The sequence below is a fragment of the Neolamprologus brichardi genome, chromosome 13 (genome assembly GCF_056152115.1).
Source record: "Neolamprologus brichardi isolate AB-2024 chromosome 13, ASM5615211v1, whole genome shotgun sequence".
NCBI lineage: Eukaryota > Metazoa > Chordata > Actinopteri > Cichliformes > Cichlidae > Neolamprologus > Neolamprologus brichardi.
Window position 1 is genome coordinate 23,864,056 of NC_142116.1, and position 27,222 is coordinate 23,891,277.

Below are 27,222 nucleotides of genomic sequence, written 5' to 3' on the forward strand. Positions count from 1 at the left end.
ATTTATACAGGAAGGCTCCCAGGTGTGAATGTGGATATTTTTGTAAAGAGCATGCCTGCTCAGCAACTTTCCACTGAATGTATTTTTTTTAATGAGGCGCTTTTGTGTGTCTCACTGGCTTTCGGTTGATTTTGTCCAAGTTTGCCTTCAGTTTCAGCAGAGCAGAAAGAGACTTGTTCTGAATCACTGGTTTTAAAAAAAAAAGCATGCAGGTATTTACCTGCGATTTCTTTTAAAGATTATCTTCTTTAGTTCGTCTGCAATGTTACTGAGGTGAAGACAGACGCTTCAGCCACAGCTGTGTGTGGCGCACAATAGCTCTGGCATGAGCTTGCGCACCGTGGCCCATCGGAGCAGATGTTCACAAGAGGTGGATTAGGGAGACAGGGAAAAAGGGAGGTGATGGAGCTTTCAACAGTGAGCGAGTACCATGATAATTTACTGCTCGCCGCGCCGTTAACAAAAGAACTGGCTGCTTCACAGCTGAGAGCGAGCTTTATGCAATGACGGACGACGAGTCAAGAGGAACCCCGTCCTGAACCCGGCGTGGAATGTTTCATGTACAGTCACCAGCACGGATACCCTAGCCCTCTGCCTCGTCTGCCGAGACACAAGAGATAATTCAGAGCTCAGACGTGCACTCCAAAGAACGCGAGGCACTACCCGCTCTCTCTCACTTTGTCTTTCCTTCCGACACTTTCATATCACCGCTCTGTTATCTGTTATCTTCATCTCTGTCCCTCCACCAGTGATTTGTCACGTTAAAATGATTCAACATGAACAATTCCACGCCAAAACGTGCACGCATGACGCAGGTTTCTCTAAAATTTACTGAAAAGCCTACATTACCAGTGTAAGCAAAAAAAAAACACCCAAAGCCTCAGCTGTGTGTGTATTTTGCGTAGATTCCTGCCCCTCAGCATTTCTCATGCCTTGAGACAATATTTTGACTGTGGTAATTACAGTATATATGAAACGCAATCATTGCAGCTGTCAATAAAACCTGGTGTGACATTCACAGCTGGCACGTGAATGCAGAGTTGCTGCCATGCTGGGTTTGAGCCCAGCAGAACGAAGGTTTTTCTCCATGAAAATATCAACAATGTAGGTTATGTTGCAACTCTGATGAATATCTGGCAACAAAAGACAACAGCTGAAATCAAAACCATGAAGGAGACATCAACCAAAAGCGTATTTTTCCATGCTCTAGTTGGTAGTCTGTGCTAAATTCATCTGATTGAAAATGTAAAGTTTATGAGTCCCTACAGAGAGGATCTAAGGCTGCGATATCGAGATGCTTTTCAGCATTCAAGAAAACATCAACGTATTGGAAATATGAGGGAGGGTGATGGCTGTTTTTACCATGATGTAAACCGAGTAAAACCCTGCACTGTTCAGTGCTGGTCAGTGCTCAAGAGGCTCCTCACTGTGCTAGGTCATGTGCGAGCCATAGTCATCAATCACAAATAGTGGGGACGAGCTGGCGAAAGGAGCCGATGGCTTGACACGGCTTGGCCTTCGGTGCCTCCTCAAATTCCAAGCCATCACTGACTGAAAGGATTACTTGCATAATCTAATATTTGGTGGCACAAGAAAGCATTCATGCCTCATTTTGCATGAAGTTTTTATTGGCTTTTTATATGTGACTTATTTGTGTGTGGCTCCCCACGCTGCTTCCAATCCTGATATTTTTCTTTGCATATCATTAATGTTTTTCATTAGCATTTAAATGGACCTCTTCATTTTAGCCACCGAGACATGCCTCGCAGACTCTATTCAGCCCCAGGTAGCGCAAGCCCATATTCCCATATGCAAAGCCCCTATTGCATGCTCTTGATTGCAGTCATGGATATCTCTTACACACGCATAAACTCACTTTTCTTTTTTTAAACAAAATGCTGTAACATTTCCCTGTTAGACCCAAGTCGATGTAACTGAGTGATGTAACCATCCAGTGCCACAGGCCACAGAGTGTGTGGCATGATGGTAACTTCAAGCGGTGCGGTATAAAATCCAAGAAATGTAGCTTAAACAGAAACTGTGGTTCAAAATTCATTTAAGTTTTGTGATCCTCCAAAGGGCTGGAGCCACTTATACTGACCATTTCACAAGGCTTTAGTCTGTGCTCATCTTATCTAACGCAAAATCAGGGTTAATAAGTTTCATCGAGTTGCAACATGAGCGTTCATTTCTTAGAACCTGCCGCCAGATATTGGGGTAGATATCGAGGTAATGAGGCAATCTTTACCCACATTTATGATTACACTAAATTATCACCAACCATTCATGCATCCATGTAGCGGGGCGAGAGATGAGCAGTCACGATAAAGACATGGCACCCTGGCACTTTCCTCTTCATCTCATCGTGGTGATGACACTATCTGTGACTCATCCTGCAAAATAGAGCCATGTTGTTCTTTACCTTTGCCATTGTCTCTCGGAGCAGATCTGTGGGGGAAGGAGTTGTTGCGCCATGACCAGCAGTGGTGAGTTTACATAGCTCAGAGAGATATTCTGGCCTTTTCGCCGTGCACATCCGTATCACGCAGAGGGCAGATAGGAACTAATCAGCAAATGTGGTTTAACCTGGCAGGATGATCTAACATAGCTGCACCTCACTGTATCTCCAGCATGCTGTCGGAAGCTAAGACTGATTCTATCACAACAAAACATGCTTTATTTCCCTGGATGAAGAAGCATTGCTCTTGACAGTAATTTCTTGTGGTACACTTACAACACCCAGCATAAGTCTTTATATATAGGCTATAAACTGATTAGTTTGTATTTTGACATAATGCTATGTATGCTAACACGTCAATAATAAGAATGCTAGCATGCTAGAATGCTAGCATATTGAAGTTTTTAATATATTCTGTTTCCCTTATCTTGGCTTGGTAAAAGGTAAAATGATGGTAAATTTGGAATTAATGGTCATGAATTTAAAAAAATATTTGGTGATATACAGTAACTTAGACCGGGTCTCTATAAAGAAATTGAAATGTTATGACAGGTCACCATAAGTGGCAGCTCCTGAAGTATTTTACTAAAAAGCACGTTTAATTACACGTTAATTCAGCACTTTGCAGAAGCCTTGAGCCATCACTCATTTCTTTTTATTTTCCTTTCAAGGAGCCAGATTTATTGTATTTTTTTTAAAGTGGTCTTGAGCAATAGTTCTCTGGGTTTTATGAAGGTTTTTCCTCTGCACTATTTTTGGCAGCTTTTTCACTCATTTTCAGTCCAGTCCATGTATCTGACCATTTTCAGAGAAATGTTCTGGGGGTTTTTTTTGTAATTTTACACTGACCTATGAATCATTCAACACCTGGTCCAGATGAAGCAGTGTTGTTTCTACATATAAATGACAACTTTGCAAATAACGAATTGTAAATTATATATTTATGCACTTTGTTTCAAGCAGCCTGTTGCAAAAAAATCAAAATCAAAAAACAATCAAAAAATCATTTGTTCCCATTTCTTAAGTTGAATCTGTGTAAAATGCCAAAGATCACATAGTTTAAAAGGCATAAAGTAAAAGATCATTCCTAAGAGCTATTACCTGAAAACAGCATCTCTCAGCATAGGGTGCAGCCTTTCCTTAAAAAATTTGAGGAAACTGGACAAATGTAAAGAGTGCAAAGTGTAAAAGAAGAAGTGGCACATTTAAAAAAATACTACAGGAAATGAGTGGTATATGGAAGTCATGAAATGGGAAAAGAAAACATCCACCTAAGAGCTGATAAAGGATCTGATCAATTTATTGATCGCAAAAGGTTAATCAGAAATTCACTTGGTGGAGGGGTGGCTGTCAAGAAGCCAATCTTGAAGAAGGGACAGGCAGAAAAGGCTGAAGTATGCCAAATTACACTGAAAATCAGTGGCAATGGGTCTTATGGTGTCCCCATGCTGCAGAGAGGCCAATCAATGACTGATAGTGTTCCACTGTGTGTTTTTCCATCCAAGGATGCTTTTACTGCATTGGCAGTGTTTGGGTATTCCAGATTAACAGTCCATGAATAGTTTTCCCATTTTCCTAGCAAATTATAAAGAAAGGGGTGGCTCATTACTTTTGTACAGTGTTTATTCATATTCAGCTAATATTGAGTGGGTTTGGTTTTTTTTTTTTGAAAAGTGCAAAGTTGTGACTGATCATTTTCCCTCTATCATATCCTGACTATTGTTGTTATTTTAGTCTCTCTTGAACAAAGATATAAAATTTTAAATGTTTTTATTTTGTTTACTTCACCACTAAAACACTGCAAGATCAGAGCTAAATATTAAAATTACAAACAAGCAGAAATTGATAGATTCCAACATGTATATAAATACAAGGACTTGAAACCCTCAATAGTAAATATCAATAGTAATGGTTGTTTGGCTAGTACTCAAGAAAAACTGAAAAAAATATTCCGGTATTTGGTAACAGCTGGTTACCAAACCAAGTAGCTCGCTGACACAGATAAATGTAATGATTAAACTTTTGAAAAGCAAAGTCTGACTTTCTGTAGTGCAAAACATTCTGTCTGTTTATAATTTTAACTGTTTTTATTTTTCCTGCATTTTTCCGCCTGGAACATCAGCTCACTAATATATACATCTACCATGTGTACGTACTGCCTTGCATATTTCAGCAAGAATATTCAAAATCAAATACTGCATCTAATTACAACAGCATGGCTTCGTAGTAGAAGAGTCCAGGTGATGCTTGCAGTCCAGACCTTTCACCATTTGACAACATATGGATCATACATCATATGATATTGTCATATTTCCCTCTGTCCCAACTTTTCTTAGACGTGTTTTTAAATGAACCCCTTTCCTCAGTTTTGAAACCTATGCCAAAAACCTACAATGTAACCTGACGTGCATATCTGACAATTCCTTCTGTGCATTTCAGGCTACTTCTACACTACAGATTTTGAATGTTTCAGTGATGGAATAACAACCAGTTGTTCCAGTATGAAGGATAATACTGCACTCAAAATATCAGCAAATTCCTGGAGGAAAATTACTGAAATTGTTGGAATGGACTTGAGGGAATGCACAAAGAAATGGAAAGACTAGAGGGACAAATAGATCTGCACCTGAAAAAATGGACACAGCAAAGTGTAACCAGGAAGGAAAAACGTCATTTTTAACAAGTAAGGCATCAGCACAAGCAAAAACAACATTAGCGACATAGCTAGATTGCGTCATAACCTCTACAAAGATTCCCAGCAGAAGTGTAAATTGGGCATTGCACAGCATCACAACTTTTTTTGGACTTGGGGTAGTAAACAAAGGGAAATGTTTTGCAGATATTTCACCTAATCAAGCGAGTTCTTACAGTTTCTTAAACCAGGAGCTTTTGTTAAGTACCTTTATGTGGGAAACAAAATGCAGCTGATGCTTCACAGATTGACAGAATTAATGTGTGGCTGTTGCGGGATGCTTTCAGCGACAGCACACAGGGGTTTCCATGCGGCACACAGAGGTGACAGAGTTTCTGTGGTTGGCTCACCACACAGACCTGCTCTGTCCCGACCTGCAAAGCGTCGGACTCCCTGCGTCAGACCTGGCCTTGGAGAGAAGGGCTATATTATGGCGCCTTGGCCTCTGCTTCTCCCCTGTAGTTCACAACTTTTTCACCACAAGAAAATGTCAGGGATGGAGTTTTTTTTTTTTTTAATTTCACCCCCAAATTTTCCTCTTCTGCTCACGTGTTTTAGCTCTTGGCTCTAGAAGCTGGGGAACTCAGCACCCAGTCTTGTCCAGAAACACGTCTGCGCTATCAGCCACTCCATCAAAATCTATTTGCCAACCAAACACAGTGATACATTAATTCAGAGCTTGAACGCTTATTTAAATAGTCGCTTGGCTGTTCCATTTTAAATACTCTCCCTGATATGTGATCCTAGAAGGATTTAATGATTTGTAGGTCTTTTCGGGAGAAATACATGACCAATAAATACAGTAAATTAATTACTAATAAATAATAACTAGGAAAAAAGAACAGCTCCATCATCTGCTACACCAGAATGTGCCCCCACCCCACCACCCCTGCTTCCATAAACATAATGTGAGCCGAATCTTCTGAGGAGAAAGGACAAGCTAGGATGGAGGATTTAAGCCATCCAACAGATAATACTTTCCCACAGCCTCCAACAACCAATCTCTGACATTTTATAAATGACTCCATGTGCTCCACAGCTTGACCTTTGGCTTCCTCTATATTAGGTGTCAAGTCCTGGTCAAAGGAGGATATCATTCAGCATATAAGGTCTGAGTAACGGCCTGCCAGTACAGTTTAGAGCTCTCATTCTTTAGATATGTAAGGAGTAATGCTGAGGAATTTGCAAACATTTGCTGCGCATTATCTTGTTACAAACACTCCTAATCCTTACTCTTTTCCTGATATGAGGGAAGCATAATTGCTCTAGCTCAGAGAGCGGTTAGCAGTAATTGTTTTTCTTACTGTGCTGAGCTCTGTTTGTTCGATTGTTCTACCTTAAATAGCAGATAAAATTGTTGATTTAGTGTTCGTGAGTGGGCTTCTGGAGTGAAAATACAATAAAACTAAAGCCCTGGGAAACAGGACGCTCTAGAATGGCTCTTGTCCTCCCCGTTTGGGCCTCAGTAAAAGTCTGCTCATAATTTTAAAGACATGTGAGTCGCAGAGGTTGTGGGCAAACACCTCAAAAACAAAAAGGTACATTTTTCAGTGGACTTTCGCTCTATGATGGCTCTGGGAACGCAGCCCTGAGCCTTTGTTTGTGCAAAATCAAACTTTAATCTGGTGCTCTTGATAGATCTTGCCTTTTATTTCGAATGTTTATGGAAATACCGAACAACAGTCTTGTGTGGTCCCTTGTCTAATGAAACACACTCACGTATGCCTCTCACGGCCATCGGATCACTAGCTAGCACATAATGTTAACTATGGAGTGTGGTTTCTGAAGGGGCCGGCGCAACACGGGCATGGGGCAGGAGAGGGTTTTTATTCTCCTTGGCAATCATCACTTGTGTGAAAGAGCGTCCAAGGCGGGTCCCAGTCCCAACCTTTGATTCAGCAGGCCAGCTGTGTTGGTGCTGTCAGCCTCATTGGGCTCTGGTCCATTGCCTCCCGACCACATGAGCTCCCGTGGAGGGCTCTAGGAGGATTAGCACACCAGAGGAGGGAAAGGGTTTAGGATCAAGTGTTTAGGGGTCAGGCTGAGGTTTCGGATTTGATCTCCTCAATTAATGTGCTGTGATGCATTATTTTGATTGAGCGTCCTCGCGCCAATATCCGCCTCAGCTCGTCCACCTATCAGGTGTAATTTTCTCACATTCACACTGAAGAATCTGCTCATCCGAGGGGCACAGGATCACCTGAGTCTGAAGTTTTCCTGTTGACTACAATCAAGGAGAGAGAGAGCGGCTGTTTGCCTCAGTTTGATGAATTGCGGGTTGTGGTTACAAATCACACAGCACATCGATTTGTCTTGACAAACAGCAAGGTTCTCATGTCTCAAAAGCAGAGAGCTGAAGCAGAGGCTCACATTTTTCTATTTGTGTATAAGGGAGAGGGGAGTGGGGCAGTCGGGGGCACATTTGATGAATTCGACCATTCTGCGCGGACAGATGTATTGTAACGTTAGCCTAGGGGCATGAGCAGTTCTGTCACACTCCCCACAGGAGGGGATTCTGCAAATAAAGAGGCCCCTTAAAACTGCACACCTGCATGCTGCAGCATTTCAGCACTCAGCCTGTATAGCCTGTGGTTATGTTCCTATCAAGCCAGCAACAGATCTCAGCACAAACTCATCTCACGCAGATTTGATGCCAAAATCTGATTCCGATCGGACATGAGGGAGGTTTAGACAAGGCAGGTTTGGTTCTCCCGAGTTTGTCTTGTAACTTCATTGTGATGGCTTAAAGCAATGTCTGCTGGTGTTCCTGTGTACAAGAAGCAACATGCTCTGTCCCCCCGAAAGGAGGAGAGGAGATTTACTTGTTGTAGCTAAAAGAAGCTTCTATGTCCCTACCACCATTGTGATAAACATACATAAACAGCGAATGCAGGAGAAAGGACACAACAAATGACAGGTAGCTCTCTTTAACAACAGAAATTCCCTTCACTGGATGGCGATAACAGAAGCTGGGTGGAAAACAAAACTTCCTCTCTTCACGAGCATTTGTGCAATAGAGAGACAGTGGATAAAAGCCTGTATTGTATACTTGCACTTTTGATCAGTTTTTGAAATGTGATAGCGGCACACTGATTGTATTTGGCTTTTATTTATCACAATCATTTCACTGAGACTTTTGACTCAGAACCACAAATGTGTGTCATGGTCAGGATTGTGCAGCTTCACACATTGTGTGTGTGTGTGTGTTAAAGTAAATTTCATACAGATTAAAATGGGCTAGCTGCCCTTCATAGTTTACAATAATTAATTCTGAACCAAATTCACAATTCGAAAATGTAAGCAGCTCACATTCATTTCTAATATATTTTAAATTAGGTGGTCTGCGTTATTCTCCTTCACAATGCCCGTCTTCTGCCATCTGCGCAGCCCCCAATCATTACAGCTTCATGCACTGAATGAATCACTGTGTACTTCATGGACTCACAGAATGATTACATTCAGAAGCCAAGGAGAAACGGTGAGAGACTACCCTAACCAATGTAGACAACTCAAACAGCAGGACAACTTGCAGACAGTTTACAGTGGAAAGTTTTTGTGACTGTTGGCTTATTGTGTTACCCATAGCCAAGAATTTCTTGTTGATATCAGTCCCTCGCTGCCATTTTTCTAGTCTTTCCTAGACCTGAACAGAGCATGTTTAATTTTTTAAATTTATTGCTAGTGACTGATATTCGGACTAATATCAAAGAATTTTGGGGGGTCAGAATCTTTTCTAATTTTTCTCATAAAACTGCTATTAGGTCTTTAAATGATGGCGTGATGAATCCTGCTTCCAGGCCCAAACTACTCTGCTTTTAATAAGGCTGTTGTGTTTTAAACATGTTTTAATGCTTTGTATCTTGTTCTATTTAATCTCAAAGAGCCCCCTAAAAACAGTCAGTGATCACTGTCTTTATCACTGTTTTTATTATTGTGGATGGATTATCTCAGTTGTTCTCCTGACTGAAGTTTGGTCCGTTTACAGCATCCTGCCATGCGATTGCATTTGCCCCTAACCATCGGGAACCCTCATGTTAACTTTGATCAAGTGGAAAAAAGTTCTCCGTTCGTTAGCGTTCATCCTCCAGCTTCACTGTTTATATTGTGCTAGCATAGCTATGTCGCTAGCAATCACGCAGCACATCATTATATACCAGCTAGCCAAACTTCAGTAACCCTACAAAAGTCACTGCCGTTTACTTTCCTGACTTCATTTAAGTTGGAAGTGAGAGCAAAGCTGTACGTCTTCATTTGTTTCAGAAATCTCTCAGTCAGAACATGGTATATTATATATAGATGGAAGCTAGGGAGCTAACTCCCTGCTAACTTCTAACTCTGTTAAATGTAATAAATTCTTTTTTCATGGATGGCTGGATGTTAAACTTAACTGTTACACCTGGTAGAGCAGTCAAGTTGATGATGTTGCGTACTAAACATGTCTTGCTGACAACAAACTTGCAGAGTGCCCTCTAGTGGACAGCATCAGCACTCATAACACGGCTGAATGGTGTTTCTCCCGTCTCTTCTTCAATTTTTTTCCATTTCATTTATTGGCAACTATGAATGTTGATACCGATAGATCAGTTAATGGCTAAAATCAAATGGTCTTCTGCAGTAGACTTGTAGCTACAAACAAGAGTCACATACAGGGTGCTCTCTGCATTAATATCTGTTCGAATTTTAATTGCAAACCGTTCCATTGTTGTCAGCTCATTTCAATCTGGGCAGGAGTTGGACCAGAGAAGTGAGCTGTTGTTTCAACCACTACTGTTCAATTATCTTTGTTGGCAAAAAAGAAGAAATGTCAGTGACCTTCAGTCTCCACCTCATTGCAAATCCTAAGGCTATTGCTCAACTCTGTCCAGAAGTAGCACCCCTACTACACTGTATATAAAAACATGCCACTGTGTCATCGCCTATTGGTTTGTAGACTCCTGTTGTAAAACCTTATTTTAAGTATTTTTATTTAATCTTCTTTGTTCTTTCTTTCTTTTTATTCATATTTAGATGCGAGTGATGAATCTCATTGAGAAAACAAGGAACATTACACACTGAGTAGCAACTTGTTAATCACAAGGTTGTCATGCCCTAAATAATACCCTGCTCTATCTTCTGTTTTACTGTAAATCGGATCATAATTTACAAAATGAACACCATGCTCTATGAAATAAGACTTGAAGGTAATTGAGACCATAAACTCTTTACTGAGACATTGTTTTTCCCCATGGACTCCTGTACCGTCTTTCTTTTTTCACAGCCAGAGGAGTCACCCTCTGCAGGCCTTTGGAAAAATTGGAAGTTTAGGTCACTTCTATGCTCACAGCACAGACCCTGGGACCAAATCTCTCTTTTATATACAGTTTATGGGAATAACAATCTTTTCAGCTGCAGCAATTGGAAAAAAGCAGAAAATTAAAGTGTCTGGTCTCTGCTGTTGTTTGGCTAGAAACAAAGCAAAGAGATGACAGCAAGGAAATATGTGGACGGTGACATTGTGTGGTCTGTCTAAAACAATTTAATCGAATTTAAATCTAATTAGCAATACTAAAATTCTCCTTTTTATTAGCACATGTGGAATTCAGTTTATTCCCTATGCTGCAGTCTGTGGAGTAGCATGGGTCTCCAGGGCACTGCAGACAGGGTTAGCTAAGTACGATGTCCAAGCCTTCCACTGCTCAGATGAATGTCTCCATGCCTATGAAAAGATACAGGCCATTTGAGACTCTCCATGATAAGTGTCCCTTGTATGGACTTTGACACTTTTACATTCATGCGTGAAATGTAACCATTCCCCTGGTAAATGATGTCTTTCAGACTAACGTCTTAATTCTGTTTTTCTCCTTCTGAAGCCCAAACAGACATGCATACTGTACACGTAGGTACACATAAGTTATCTCAAATCTCTATAAAATATATGAGGGTGAGAGTGAAGCAGGTGTAAACATATAAATATGATTTTTTTTTTTAACTCCACATTTGTGCCGATTGTGCACAGCACACTGTGCCCCTTGACCAATCCCACTGAGGATTCTTAAGTGTGTGTGTGTGTGTGGGGGGGGGGGGGGGGGGGGGGGTGGACTTTCCAAACAGCTTTCCCAGCTTGTCACACAAGAGGTATAGACCATCCAGTGGAACTTGGCTGAAAGCGGCACACTGCATTCAAAAGGTAAGGCAATACTAAATCAGTTAATTTAGACTGATGTCTTTATGATTTGCAGGAGTACAGCGTGGAAGCCAGTCTCCTTCACTTGCTGAATAAACAAAAATTTGCTCAACCCAAATAAAATTTGATGAGGAGATAATTTTGCGAGCCTGCAGCATAAAGGTCTCTCTCTTGTGCGGGGTTTCTGCACTCAGAGGGCAAATCAAATGAAAGTCTAAAGAGTTAGTTCAGCACACAAGACAAGATGATAGAGAGAGATACCAGCAGTCCGGTCCAACACTGGAGATACGCCCATGCGCCCCCAAAATTTATTTTGTACCTTTCAAAATTAAATTATCCTCCGGGTCTTCTTAAACTATGACATCTTTACAAACCTCACATAAGCTTTTCAGGATTTAAATGCTCTACCTGAGGGAACCCGTGTTATGCCTGCTTTAATAAATATCTCTCTTTATTATTTAAATAAATGTCCCGATTGAGTAATGAAACTAACCCAAAGGAGAATTCTAACAATATTAGACAGGCCATTCAATATGCTTTATCGTGGACAACTCGTGGCTAAAAACCCACACACACACACACAAACCTCTAATCTGGGATTTCATCAAGAGACAAAATCTTGGATCTGCTCCGCTGGCAATGAATTGGAAACTTACATGGTGGATTGCGTAGTGACTGTCTGATCTTTGCTCTTAAGTCGGTAACTGTAGACACAAGCAGAACATATCTCAAATACCTTGTAAAAAACAAAAATTCCTGGGAACTGTTCTGAGTGTGGTCAGTAACATAAATTGGATCAACAAATGTCAGTTCTGCTTTCTGTTTTGGAACTTTGAGAGCAATGAATTCCCAGGCAGCCCGCTGGAATTCCTGACATGTCTCATGGGCGAGATCGAGTTGGATCTCTTTAGATTAAAAATCACTTGAGGCATTAAAAGTAAGCCAACAGTTTCATAACATACAAAACCGCAGCAGAGAGCGATTCTACCGCCAGCCTTTCTTTTAAGAGCATATATATATGTGCAAGAAGCTGCAGATGAAGGACAGATGCATTAACTTTCCCAGTAAAACTCACTTTGGACATAAAATTTAATGCCATAATCTCTCTAAGTAACTCTAGTGAAGGAAGGAGGCTGGTGAGCAGCCGCGTGTTAACATTAAAAAAGCAGTTTTCACCATGCGAGGTTCTACAAGACTCGTTCATTCAGTGCAGCGAGTGATACTTGTGTTGCGGTGGCCAAAGGTGGTAAAGCAAGGGAGGCTCTGTTGTCAGATACAAGGGGCCACTTTGATCTCTGAAAGTCCCCATCTTTGGCTTTGTTACCTGGATTTTCAATTAGTGAGCCTGCATGGGAATCCCCTGACAAGATCAACAGTACACAGAAAGATGTGACAATACAACAAGGCCAGGAAATAACTTAAAATCAGCAACTCCCTTCAGAGGAATTCTGCTTCTTTTTTAAGCCTGTGTCTTGTCTGTGATATCAGATTTTCATCTTTTGAAGTTAAAAGGTCAAAATGCCTACATGTAAAAAGCTTTTTTTCCATGTACACAGAGCTCACAATGGATCCACTCCTGTCCTCCTCCTCTCACCTTCCCACATATGACAGCACCTAATGTTTACCCCTTCCATCACGCGCATCCTGTTTGCGGCATCATCGTCTGCTGCTCTGTTTCTGAAATCTACCTGAGCATGTAGAAAACACTCGTCCTGTCTTGGCTGTTTTCAAGAAGTGTCACGGATACCATAAAAGGGATCCGCACCCATGTGCTTTTGTCTGTTTTATCATACCTTAAGTGTGTGGAAAAAGTGGGAGGATGGAAAATATGCTGATAAATGCAGCACGCAAAAAAAGGCACACAAAGATAGATATTTTTGGACTTGGCCTGGCAAAGTAGTTAAATGTGCTTTTGGAAGTCCAAGTGGAAGAGGATAAGAAACTAGGTACATACTTGCCTGCTAAAGGGGGGACCTTTTTGGAGCAGTACCCCAAGTGATGTCACATTGAAGGAAGTGCTTTGAAGGCGATGAGGGCACAGCTACATCCAGGCATCACAAAGCAGTGTTTTATTCCAGCACCATCACAAGGACATGACGCTATCCCTGTAAGGAGTGGGCTTCACAATGCACTGTATATGTTTGCTATAATGTGAGCATCTTGATGGGGGTCCTGCCAAAGTGGGCTATCAAAGTGATGCGGATGTGTTTGTGCAATCAGAGGTTGGTAAACAAATGATTTTAGCTTTGTATCTTAAAAAAAATCTTCATGTTTCACGATCCGCTACATAGTGAAGGAGTGACATGGCTTCATTTTTCCATCCAGGATCAGAATTCCAGGTGAGAGCGATAATGCCATGTCCATAAAAGTGTATGCACCAACAATATAGCAAAGTGGAAAAAGGAGTCTCACATAAATTGAGAAGCTGTGTAACACCACCCTCTAGTGTCTGGTGTCTTCAATTTTTTTTAAGCCATGTTGTTGTTAGTCAAGCTTTCTTAATCCCATGTAGCACGCATGTGGGTATGTGTAAGTATGGGTGGAGTTAGAGTTGATTAATGTGTCATTAATGAATTAAAAATTGAAATGAACAGATAAATAAATAATTTATTAAATGTTAAAATGAAATAAATTGATATTTGATTAACTGTGTATATACTTAACTAATTAATTTACTCGTTTTTTTCTCAAATGTTCTGTGAGTCATACTGTTAGGAGTCTACTAACATTTCCATGATAGAACAAAGCTGCAACCTTTGTACAATATATAAGGCAAAGAACTAATTAGCCTCATTAGCCTTATTTTGCTTTCATTGTGAGGCTTGTTTTATTAGACATACAAACATTTATTTTCAATTCGGGCAGCCTGATTTTCCACCTGTGATTCAGTGTGTACAGCAGCAATGTCCAGTCATAGTAAAAACACATTACACCTTCTTTTAACTCTGCCCAAACTGATGGACTACAAGAAATGCTTGTTTTAAATCATTCCTGGTATTTCACTGAAGGGCCACAAATGCCAAAATGAATTAAATAAATTTGTCATTAAATAATTATTTAAATATATTATTAATGAATTACAATTGGAAACTAATTAACTAATGAAAGTTGCTGCGTAATTGAAAGTAATTGCTTATATATTCCATGTCCTCGTCGCTAGTCTTGGTAGCTGGGGATCGGCCCGCAAGGGCCTGTGCCCCCTCCCACCGCAAAGCATACAATATGTGCGGGTGGTGGGCACATGTCCCTTTTTTTGGGCTATGCCCGACCGGGCACCATGGACTGAGGCCCGGCCATCAGACGCTCACCCTTAGGCACCTGCCTGGCTCCAGGACAGGGCCCTGCTATCCCAGGCAGTGTGAACTGTGGACAATTTACCACGGGAGACCCTACCAGAGGACAAAAAGCCCCCAACAACAAAGCCCCTGGGATCCCTGGAACACACAAACCCCTCCACCCCGATAAGGTAGCAATTGATGGTATAAAAATGAAGCTCTCGATATATCAGTCGAGCTACATCCCTACCCTCACCTATGGTCACGAGCTTTGGGTAATGACCGAAAGAAAAAAGATCGCCCATACAAGCGGTGGAAATGAGTTTTTTCCGAAGGGTGAGGAGTTCGGCCATCCGGGAGGGGCTCAGAGTAGAGCCGCTGTTCCATCGAAAGGAGCCAGTTGAGGTCATTTGGGCATCTGACAAGGATGCCTCCTGGGCGCCTCCTGGGTGAGGTGTTCCAGGTATGTCCCACCAGGAGGAGGCCCGGAGGCAGACCCAGGACACGTGGAGAGATTATATCTCTCGGCTGGCCTGGGAACACTTTGGTTTCCCCGCGATCAGGCCCCAGATAAGCGAAAGAAAATGGATGGATGTTTATATATTTAATTTATTCCTATTTCATTTAATTATTGGCCCTCTATCTTTTCTTATTGTGCCATTGAGTTAATGCACGCCTGAATGCTCCAGATCAGCAAACTGCCAAAATTTTGCTCACGTTTAATGATGATCAGTCAATCAAGCACTGCTCATTTGACTAGCAGCAAATAGATGCTACTTATTCTGTTATCCCTATAAAAGCAGTGATGATGTACTTATTTTTTCCACACAATGTATCTTCATTTTGGTGTAGTTTTTGTTAAACAAATAAATGTATATTATTTATCTAATTGTAAATGAACAGTCGCACGCCGCCCCCCGTAGCATAAAGCGGTGGCTCAGTCATTTTCTGTCATTTATTTCTTATCCGATTTCTGGCAAAAATCAAGTAGGTTGTTTTTCTTAGTTATTGAAACAGCAGCTGAGTTGGAAAGAACTCCGATGTTTGTCCTAAGAGTCATACTGAGTCTACTAACATTTGTTGCATTTAGATTTTCATTTCATAAAAGAGCAAGACTGGAATCTTTATACAGTATAACATATAATTAATGGCTATATGAAAGAACAAAGGCCAAAGGCTTTCGAGCACGAAGAACCTTTTTAAAGCTTGTGCCACAGCATCTCAATCGGATTTAGGTCAAGACTCCAAAGTCTTCATTTTGTTTTTCTTAATCTATTCATTGGTGGACTTGCTGGTGTGTTCTGGATCATTGTCCTACTGCAGAACTCAAGTGCGCTTCAGCTTGAGGTCATGAACAGATGGCCAGACATTCTCCTTCAGGACACTTTACAGACTCATGGTTCCCTTTACCAGCAGCAAGTCTTCCAGGTTCTGAGGCAGCACAACAGCCCAGACTATCACACTACCACCACAATATTTTACTGTTCGTATCATGTTTCTTTTCTGGAATGCTGTTACTTTTACTTCTACACTTTCCAAAAAGTACAACTTTTGTCTCATCAGTCCACAGAGTATTTTCCTAAAGGTCTTGGGGATCATCAAGATGTTTTCTGGCAAAACTAAGTAGAGCCTTTATGTTCCTTTTTGCTCAGCAGTGGTCTTCGTCTTGGCACTCTGACATTCAGGCCATTTTTGCCCAGTCTCTTTCTTATGGTTCTTTCTTTCTTCTTAACTGAGGCAAGTGAGGCCTGCAGTTCTTTGGATTTTGTTCTGGGGTCTTTTTTGACCCCTTGGATGAGTCATCACTGCAGTCTTAGGGGGTAATTTTGGTCAGCCGGCCACTCCCAAGTTCACCACCGTTCCATGTTTTTGCTGTTTGTGGATAATGGCTCTCACCGTGTTTTGCTGCAGAAATGGATTTATAACCTTTTCCAGACTGAGCGATCTCAATTACTTTGTTTCTCATTTGTTTCTGAATTTCCTCCGATTGCAGCATGATGTCTGCCTTTTAAGGCAGGTCCAGTTCAAGTTTCTTGATCGAGAACAGGTGTGGCAGTAACCAGGCCTGCGTGTGGCTGGAGAAATTGAAATCAGCTTTCCAAAGATGCGATACGCCACAATTAATTTATGTTGTTTAATGATCTGAAATATTTAAGTGTGACAAACACACAAAAAATTGAGAGAATTCAACGTTGTAAATACATCCTTACAGCATCCTTAGAGCGTCAATAGCACTTAAAAGGGTAAGAAAGTGCCATGGAGGAAAAGACATCAGTAATGATCTTAAAGAAGTAATAGTTGCTACCAACCTGACTAGGAAGTGATTATAAGGCCATTTTCAAAAAATGTCAATTCCATCATTCTGCAGTGAGGAAGATTATTCACAAGTGGAAAACATTCAGTCATCGAGTTGACCATGAACTCTGCTGCAAAGTATATTAGAGTCAAATGTGAGGCCATCTGCCTGACAGCTAAAGCGTGGTTAACACTGGGCCATGCACCACAACACTGATCCCAAGCACAGCAGCAAATCTACAACAATCCCAGACCTCAATCTGAGTCAAATTCTGGGGCGGGACCTTAAGAGAGCTGTGTATATACAAATGTCCTCAAACCTCACTGACCTCAGCAATTTTGTAAAGAAGAGTGGGTCAAAATTCCTCCACAACAATGCGAGACACTGATAAAGCCACAATGAAAAAAAGTACTTCAATTTTTTGTCAAAGTTTGTTCTACAAGGTCATGAATCATGGGGCGTATGCAGTTTTTCCACACACTCTTTCTGTATTTTGACTCTTTTTGTTAAATAAAAAATGACAGTGTAACTTGGCATGTGTTGTTGTTCATGTGAGGTTGTAATTGCTTAATTTAAAACCTGGTTAAAAAGAGATAATTTTTATTATGTCCTGATACATGAAAGCTTGCGTTTTCTTCCTTTTTACCGTGACTGTAAATGTAAATTCATCAGATAAGGCGCAACATTTTCATTTTTTACTCAAAAGTAGATACTATGGAGTTTATCTTCATAGAAAGGTTTTATTTGAAGTTGTGCTTTCCAATGTTTTGGATGTGTAGATTGGCTCCAATCATTGACTCTATTAACTTTGGCTTTTTTTCACCCATCAAAAATATGTATAAACTACACTGTATCTAATTGGTGGGCATTCCACGTGATTCATATCATATCAAATAAACTTTATTTCTACAACATGAACTGACAACAAGAGTTGCCCCAAGTTGCTTTATATTGTTAGACCCTACAACATCAGTACTGTCTCATCAAAAATCATTGTCTTTCTTTTCAGTTCTGTATACATTTTCTCATAGTTTATCCACAGTCATCACCACCTTCCCACTTTGTGCTGCTAAGCTGGCTCTTAACACTTAGTGACACGAGGTAGGTGAGGCAATGCTTGTCATTCTTAAATGCTGTGTCGTTATAATCCCTTAATAAAATGCAGTTTAATTTCTAAAAGCCTAAATTGATTTTATTAGTCATTTTCTTAGCTTAAAGCAGCTGTTTTTAACTCATTATAGAGATGTTGTTTTTTTTTAAATAGCCAGTGTCATAAACTGTATCTTTCCGTTCAACCACACGATGGAGCTGTTTATCTGTCATTGGTCTATATCAACCGGCCAGTCTCTTTTATTGCATTTGTTTAATCTTGCAGGTATCCATTTCCAAAATAATAACAATAAAAACAAAAATGAACAACTGTGATTTGTGATTTGTGTTTTAACCCGATGAAGATTATATTGAAGAAGACTTTTTTTAAAAGCGCTATCGAGATCACACCAATTTAAAGATGAACTTTCTGCCTCAAATTTGTTGAATTTCACGCCTCTGATGGGATTAAATGGGTTGTCTCGTGACTACAGAAATACTTGTCGTTTTTATTCACATGTCTACTTTCCCTGAAAACATTGGCAGATGTCCACAAAGATGATTCCGGATCTTTGTTTTGTTCCGCTACTGGAGAGATTAATAGCAACAAAAGAATGATGGAAATCGCATAATAAAGTGTCTGCGGTATCTTGTGGTATTACGCAGATGAACTTTGCGCATGCCTGGGCAGCTTCAGTCAGCGAGGACTTGAATGGGGAGGATTGGAACCAGATGTTTATTGGGACCGACGTGCCGGCCAATAAGGAGGAGGACCGTTTGGTCTGTGGGAGGAGCTTAGCCTCTATTCTCTACGCAAAATTTATTCTAACAGGTAGTTTAAAATCCAAACAGCACAACAAGAGCCGGGAGAGAAGGGAAGCGGTTATCCTTAACGGCACTGTGTTTCTGGATGTTCTCGGGCGGCGCTGATCATTCAGCATGCTGAGCACGAAGGGCTCTTGTACGGGGATGTTGAGCGCAGCAGCCGTAGTGGACCGCAGCAGGGTCGGAGAGAGGCTGCAGGCTGCTCTGGCAGGGCTGCACGAGCTGCAGCTTCTCCGGGACAGACAGAGCGATATGGTGAACTGGGCGCTGAGAGTCGACCAAGAGGAACCGGTCACTTCGGTCATGGGGGCCGAGGAGCAGCGACTGGAGGCGACCCTGACAGCCCTGAAGCAACAGCTGGTAAGATATCATTTCATTAAAAAGCTATAAAGAATAAAAACAATAGAATCTCTTGTGATACTATGCTTATGCACAGCTTGATGCTGTCATAATATTTTATTGCAGTTTTCATTAAATATTAGAGAGCTTCACTGTGCTCACATTTATTTATTTATTATTTATTTTTGATAAACCGTTTATTTGTATAGAAGGGGTTTCCGTCAGCTGATGCTCATGTGCAATCCGCCTTCAATTATTACCAGACACACTTTTATGTCCTCAGCTGGGGGTAGGAAGTAGGATGGGTGTCATAAATCAAGGTTCACTGCAGGACCCGAGGACTTTTTAGCTGTGTGTGCGCGCGCACTTGGTGCACGAGGACCGCAGGGGGTCAAACCTCAATCATTAACCACTAATGCTGGGAAATTAAAAAAAATAGAACTTTTGCTGTGGATAAGAATCAAGGGAGTCTTGTTCATCAGAGGAGTTGTGGAGACAGAGAGCTCTGTGGAGTTTTCCATGACAAGCTTTTTCCATGCAGGCTGCTGTTATAAGCATTTTAAAGGAAGTGCAAGGGATTAGGGTGCTATACTTGACATGCAGCACTGGTCAAATGCATCAGACAGCATAAGGTTTAAATTGCATTTTGCAATCATGCTGATAACCACTGGGAGTTTTCCAAGAATGGTCTCAGTTTAAATAGAAACCAGATGATCTAACGTGATCTTCCAAGAGAATGTAGCATTCATAAAACAGTGTGTTTGCAGGCACTGTCTCCAGAGATTTCACTTTAAGAACCACTGTAACAGTAAATACCCCACTTAAGCTGCAAAGTAAGCAGTGCTTCGCCCCAACCCCCAAGCTTTCCTCCTGTAGTAGTTTACACAATGGCCAGCCCCTCGCTGTGGGGGAGAAATGAGTTACCCACCACTGCTTCTTCCATGCTCCCCCATGTCCTGCTGGGGTTAATCATCAGCCACAGCTGAGTCGCTTTTGTTTTTCTGATGGTTCTACATTAGAGCTTCTTTTATCTAAACAACAGACCTAATCTGAATGGAATTACAGCATTACTGACATAGACTTTGACTTTTAAGACCAATTTTCCTGTTCAGAGACTGGCACAAAGAAACTCTGAGTGAAATCTGTGTTTGCATGGGAAGCTTTACTGTGTAGCTTAGAAATCTTCTACCTTTCTAAGGAAATCTTTTTAGAGACGGTCTTTGTTCTAGGGTGTACCACTCACACTTTTGTATGTGTTGCCTGTTTTTCAGTCTCGTCTTCGAAAGCAGGATGTGGGCCTGAAGACTCACTTGCAGCAGCTGGACCAGCAGATCAGTGAGCTGAAGCTGGATGTGAGCAAGGCCTCCACGGAGCAGCTGGAGAGTGACAGCAGGCCAAGTTCAGGTGTGGTGGCATACTATATTAAAGCATACACCCAACCTACTACACATACTCTTAAATACTGAGAAGATCCTCATTGAATTGTTCCTTTTCTTTCAAGGTTTCTATGAGCTCAGTGATGGCGGCTCTTGCTCCCTGTCAAACTCGTGCAATTCAGTGTACAGCGAGAGCCTGTCATCTTCACAAACAAGCCTTCTCCTCGCTCCCATGAGCCCTTCTAATTGTCACGTTAGCCCTCCACCACCACAAGTTGATGTATGCCGCCGACGTTCTGCTGATGAGAGCACTACCCAGCCTAACCCTCCGCGGGGTTCAGGCCTTCATCTGGGCAGCAGCAGGATCCGTGCAAGCGCTACAGGCTCCGAACAGGCACGGCCAAGACCTGTGTCAACTGGTAACGACATCTCTTAATTTTTTATTAAGACAGTCTTTCTTCTTGTAAAAGAAGCCTGAGCTGTGGAAAGTTAATGTCTGTTTTTGTTTCCATCAGGTGATCTTGACAGAATGCTGGCTCAAGTTCCAGGCTACTACAAGTCTGCGGATGCAAAGAAACCCCCAATGTGTCCAAACCTTAAGACCTCCACAGGGGACCCAAAGTTTCAGCGCAACCTGGAGTCCCGCATTGGGACTGAAAAGTACCACTATCCCAGCCCCCTGCACGCAGTGGCTCTCCAGAGTCCCATCTTTTCCAATGGGGGTGAAGCAAGCATGTATGGACTACTAGAGGGTCAAGTACCCCCAGGAAACAATTACAACACCCTAGAAAAGGCCTATGAGACAAAGACACTGACACATTACATTGACAACCTTCTCCAGCGCAGCCTGAGCAAAATCCAGAGTGACGCAGGAAGTCGAACTCTGGAGAAACACAGTGACTATTGCAGGAAACCCATTGAAGATAAAAGTGTTTTTTCTGAAGTGGCTCAAAAAGAGGTGCTTATGCTGCAGCCTCCTCCAACTAAGATGACAAACATCATTCCATTAGACTTCACCGAGAAGAGACACTGCATGGCATACTCCAGCCAAGAGCTAGTCGATATTGCAGACCATAGACAGTCGGTGAGAGGCCCACAGGTGCCACAGCAGTACTCCTATCCTGCTGCCATAAAGGAGTACAGCTCTGATGAGGTCACCTATTCATCGCTGAAGAGAAATGATAAACCACAAGAAAGGTATGGCAGTGTAGCAAAGAGCCTTTCTGACAAACGATGTGGAGAAAATCCAGAGCCAAGGCCGCAAGATAGGAAGGATCACAGGCAAAGACCGGTGATGACCCATAGCTCTAGTGCAGAGGAAAGTCAAGGCTTTGAGGTTCATAGCAGTCACACAGCTTCACCTGAGTTTGTCCATGCCAAATTTGTCCCTGCGGGATCTCAGAAGGTCAAAGTTAGGCAGGCAGATCGTAAAAGCAAGGCTTTGAAACTGAAAAGGAAAACCAACGAGAAGCCTCGAGCTGCGAGGCACCAAAACTTTGACTCCTTCTGTGAGAGGACCAGAGAGATGAGCACTGGAAGAAAGGGAGACCACAGAAGATCGGGAAAGGGGAAAGCGACCCAGAAAAATCCCACCTGTCAAACAGAGGGATACAGACAGGGTTCAGGCTCAGACTCCAGCCTCTACAGTCCTGGACTCATGTCTGCCCACAAGACCCACCCAAAGTCGCATCCCAGCCATCTGGTTACAAAGTCCAGCAAAAGCCCCAGACTACAGTCTCTGGAGTATGAGCAGCCTGTAGAGCAGAGGAAGAAGAGGCAGATGACTGCCAAATGGCCTTCTGATGCGGACATGTTCCTGGCCTCGTGTGGTCAGCGTCTGAGGTCAAAAGAGCTCCACGCTCTGGCACCAGGGAGCATGCAGATGGTCCGGAGTATGAGTGCCAAGCCAGGCCAGTGGATACGACCTGCACTCCCCTTCCAGTCCTCCGTGTCTTCTAGCTCTTTTCTCCACAGTCTTAATGCCAAATACCCTCCAGCACCCTTTTACGTTACCAGTCACTACCCTCCAAGGTGTGAGTCTGAGTATTCAGCTGAATGCGCCTCACTGTTTCACTCCACCATCGCTGAAAGCAGCGAGGGAGAGATGAGCGATAACACCACCAACCGCTTCGGAGATAGCGAGTCCAGCCAAAGCTTCCAATCCTTCTCAGACTCCGACAGCAGCCTGTCCCTGTACGAGGGAGAGCAGGCAGAAAGCCACGATGAGGAGGGAAGCATGGTGTGGGCTGAGGCTGCGCTGGGACCCACCGCAGCTGGAAGGCCCCTCAAGCAGCTCCCACCCCGCCCCGAGCCCGCAGCCTGCCGCATCAAAGCTTCCAGAGCCCTGAAGAAGAAGATTCGTCGGTTCCAGCCAGCCTCCTTAAAGGTCATGACCCTGGTGTAGAAGAGTTTCCTCCAGGCACAATGAGAATTCCTGGGAAAAACACAGAGAGCTTTAGCCTCCCAGAACTGTTAAGATCTAATGCAGTCTATTGTAAGAAAACCCCTAATTCAAGTTGGATCGCATTTGTGCACTGAGTGTGTAATTACTATGACAAAAAACACAGAAAAACAACAACAATGTATGAATGAAAGTGTAAAAAAATCACTGTATGTACTGCATGTATAAAAATGCAACCCTTACACTTAATTATTTTAAAATACATATTGCTATAATGGAATTTTCTCATAGCTTGCAGCTGCATTGAACAATTTTATTTCTCTGTCTTATAACTCTCTGTACATGAGAAATAAATCTTGTTTAGTTACTATTTTACTTTCACTTGGCTGATTGCTTATAGTTAATCATCTTATTTGAATAAACTGATATTTAATGTACACTGTGTCCTTTTTTCTTCATATATTCAGACAGCTAGATACTGTAGACATTTTTCAAATGAACCAGTGAGCAAAACAGTGTCGCCAGTGTCTTATCTGGTAACTTCCTTCTTCTTCTGCTCTCTCTTTGTTATCAGTCATGTTGGAGAAGTCTCTACTTAATCCTCACAAACATCCCACTGTGGCTGCCCAGTTTAGCATAGATAGCTCCTTATCTGCTTTCCTGATTCTGCCCAGCTGTTGGTTTAATAAGTCGCAGCTTCAACAATCAAACCAGTCGTGTTTAATTACAGGGTTAAACCTATCAGCCCCATTCGTTTGAATGTAAGTAAATACTCGCAATGACGAACTAAAACACACACTCCCACTCCTAGAGTTTCGCAAACAGACACCTAGATGACGGTCGCTGCAGAGGTTTGGGTTTCTGTGGAGAGACGTGCAGTTTTTAAAATCAGTCGGTGTGTATAGCAAGGGGCACATGGGATTTAGAAGTAATGACAGATGATAAGAGCCTCCTCATTTCTGAGCTGTCATGAGAAGCTTAGGCAGAGGGCAGCTGCACGAAGTTGCCCAATAATCTCGTTTCTAAAAAGCCTGCCTCGGTATCTTTCCATTAAAATTCTTTCAGAGATGGGGTGAGTGAGAGGGCATGAATGAAGGTAGGCAGCACTTCCAAAAATCAGTCCTCTCTACTTTGGTCATATTTGATAATGTTTTCTCCCATCAGGAGGCCACAGTGACCTTAAAGTTCACAACTAAGAAGCTTACAGGCCTGACAAACATTTTCAGCATTTGATCAAATTTTGCTTTGATGTGGTCCCTGCAAATCCAGTCATTACGAAGCCCGTTATTTTTGGCTCATGAATCATTTATTCAGCGTAAGTCTCGCTCTCTTTTAACTAGAAATGTTCACTTTACCTTCAGAGGTTTAAAAAATGCATTTTCTTTTAAATAGAAATGCTCAATAAAGAGCAGAAGCACATTTCTTCTATTCGTTTTAGACACAAAGGGGAAAAGGGGGAGGGGGTGCATGCTGATCTAAGTCAGCACTTTGAGTTCACAAAGTTGCAACAATCAAAACAGCTTATTAGGGTTCGTACATCCAGCTGACCTCTGTCCTCTTTGTAAGAGTGTCAGCAAGTGGTCGGTGGGATTAACGCTGTTGTTTTCAGCCCAGCTCAGAGAGAGCATGACAGGAGCTGGACTTGTCTTTGATGTTGAGTATTGCAGGATCGCGACGGCCTGACCTTGTGTGTTCAGTGACCTTTCCAGATGTAGGGCCAGCTCATCTCTGAGAGAGCATCTCGTCATAACAAAGAGGTCAGGGGTCTTGTTTTATGCTTGCCGTCTCTGGGCTTTCTTTATTGTGTTCCTCCGTGTCCGACATATCAGCCAGTTACTTTCTTTTAACTCGCTGTTTGAGACCGTGGCAAGAGGGCAAGCCTGGCTGTCTACTGCAAGCCCGTTCCACGCAAAATCTTGCGTTTTCATGCAGAATCAGTCAGGATCTTAACTGTTATTATACTCGGATACCTGGGGGAAATAATTTGCCAAGGTGATGAAACCACGGTGGAAATAAAAGCAGCACGCTGAGCATCATGTATGCAGGCAAACACCTGCAAACAGGATCTTCCCATGACATTTTATAGGGTTTAAAGTTGTGTACACATAGGAGAAGGATTCCCAGTGGATACGGGTCAAGTCATACTGAAGGACTACAGATGTCGTGTGGGATCTCATTACAGCCACTCTGCTCTGAGCCTGACACCATATACGTGTGAACACATGGGTAAATGATCACATCTAAACAAGATGAGGCATCTTCCTGGCTCACACCTGCCAGTCAAAGGTGTTAACAAAGGTGTTTCGTTTAGTGTTTTTAAATATCATACTTTTGTAAAAAGTCTCGATTGAAATAGCATCAAAGCAGTGATGGTACATTACCTAAGTAAGTAGAAACATTTAAATAGCACATTAGGTTTCCTTACACGCACATGCAGACCAGGCTTGTGAGTCTTCAGGGAGTTATAAATAGGTGCATGTGTAATGCTAATTTACTTTCAGTACTAGGACAGTTAAACGGTGCCAAGAACGCACGCCACTGAGCTGGCTTTTACAGTTACAGTGATCTTATTATGCATGAACGCCTTACTTCTTCAGCTAACATGCATGTGATTTGATTAATAGTCCATTCACAGCTCCATCTCTGTAAAAGTCCCAAAAATAACAAGAGAGATAAAAAAAAAAAGGGAATTAGATTAGTTTAGATTGAAGTTAGCAATTCTGTAACAATGTCACATCTGCAAAACAAGGTAAATATCACAAACAAGCGTGACTGAGAGCAGAAAAAGAACAACAAAGGGCGTGTCACAGACAGGTACTACAGTAATTCAATTTTGACTTAGTTCACACAGGGTCACAGATGGAGGAGGGATTCTGCTCTTACACATGCATGAGGTAATCCCAAAACCCGATCCACACCAGCCCTTCCCAATCTGCCTGCATGTTCACAGCGCTTAATACCACATCAAGCAGTCTGTTTCATCTGCTCATCACAGTTACTCCAGTATATAATACTCCTTTTTCAATTCACGCTGCTTATTGTGCAATTCTCTTCATTTCTTGGTTGTATATTTCCCATCATGTAGTTCTTTTTTTTTTTTACGTGATTTATTTGAGGCTGTGTTGCTTCCCTCATGTGAAAGAGGGTGCTGGGCTTCAGATATAAGATGTGGATTTACTATGTTGACAAATGTGAGCTCAGAAACTCATTACCACTCCGATGAGAGGAGCTTTCCTCTCCTGCCCAAAGTGGAACCCCCCGGAAGCCCAGGAGGGGGTCTCATGCTTTTCCAGGATCCTGCAAGAAAACAAGAAGGATTAACTTTAGTTTAACATGTTGGATAACAGAGCCAAAGCAGACTGACTCATGAGAACAGCCACAGCCGAGTCATGGCCATATTTTGCCTGTAGCTCATTTAGTCGTTTTTATTTCAGATTATCATGGACTGATTTCTGAAGGATGATTGCAGATTTGGCTCATATGAGAACTTAAGATCAGCTGAAAAAGATGTATGTTTATCAACATGACATCTTAGTGAAAACTGTGGTTGTATTTTGAAATGTCACCAGATATTTTGTGGTGAGCGATCATGTTGACAAGATGACTGGGTTTTTAACTGTAGTCTCTTCGCTTTTAGTTAAGCCACTGATTCAACCAGCAACTCAACTGCAGTCCTTTGCATGGGGGATGGGCTCTGTAGTGTGTGGGGAGGCTTTTGTCCCTTTGCTTACTGTACATATGAATGGGGCTGGACCAGAATGTCCAATCTAATGAATGTCAATAGTCTGAGACTTGGGTTAAGGAGCAGGCTTCGCTGGTTGTGTAGAAGTGGACAATAGAGATAGCGAACAGAGAGACAACACTTTAGAAAAGCGGGATGTGAACAGGAAGAGATGAGCAACCAGAGACAAGTGTGAAAGATGGAGAGCAATAGAGACAGAGCATGAAAATGCAGAAAATTGAGAAAAAGCTGCAGGGAGATGCATGATGTTAGGCCTTAGCTGGCCCTTTCTCAGCTACCACCTGTTCCTCTTTAAGCACATCCTGTCATTTAATACCTAATCCCTTCATTCATTCCAGCATGTTTACTAACCATTGTCTCTACTCCCTTCAAGCTGTGGTCAAGAGCTGGTTCAAAAGTTCGCAGTGTATGGAGGGCACGCACTCTCAGTAACTGAGGGCATTGTGAGTATTTTTGCTCCTGCTAAGCAATTGTCTGAGACAAAGATTGTGCACGCATGTGAGGGAGTCGTGGGGTTCTAGCATTTGAAGCCAACATCATCAGCTTTTTTAATATGAAAAAAAACC

At 42.1% G+C, this 27,222-nt stretch overlaps 1 protein-coding gene across 1 annotated transcript; it reads left to right on the forward strand.

Moving 5' to 3' along the window:
* Nucleotides 1–18,786: 18,786 nt before the first annotated feature.
* On the forward strand, nt 18,787–23,351 carry dact2 (dishevelled-binding antagonist of beta-catenin 2). The gene is made up of 4 exons (XM_006798974.3): nt 18,787–19,158; nt 20,409–20,541; nt 20,639–20,932; nt 21,029–23,351. The coding sequence occupies exons 1-4, from the start codon at nt 18,913–18,915 to the stop codon at nt 22,915–22,917; spliced, it is 2,562 nt and encodes an 853-aa protein (XP_006799037.2). The 5' UTR covers nt 18,787–18,912; the 3' UTR covers nt 22,918–23,351.
* The last annotated feature ends 3,871 nt before the right edge of the window (nt 23,352–27,222 follow it).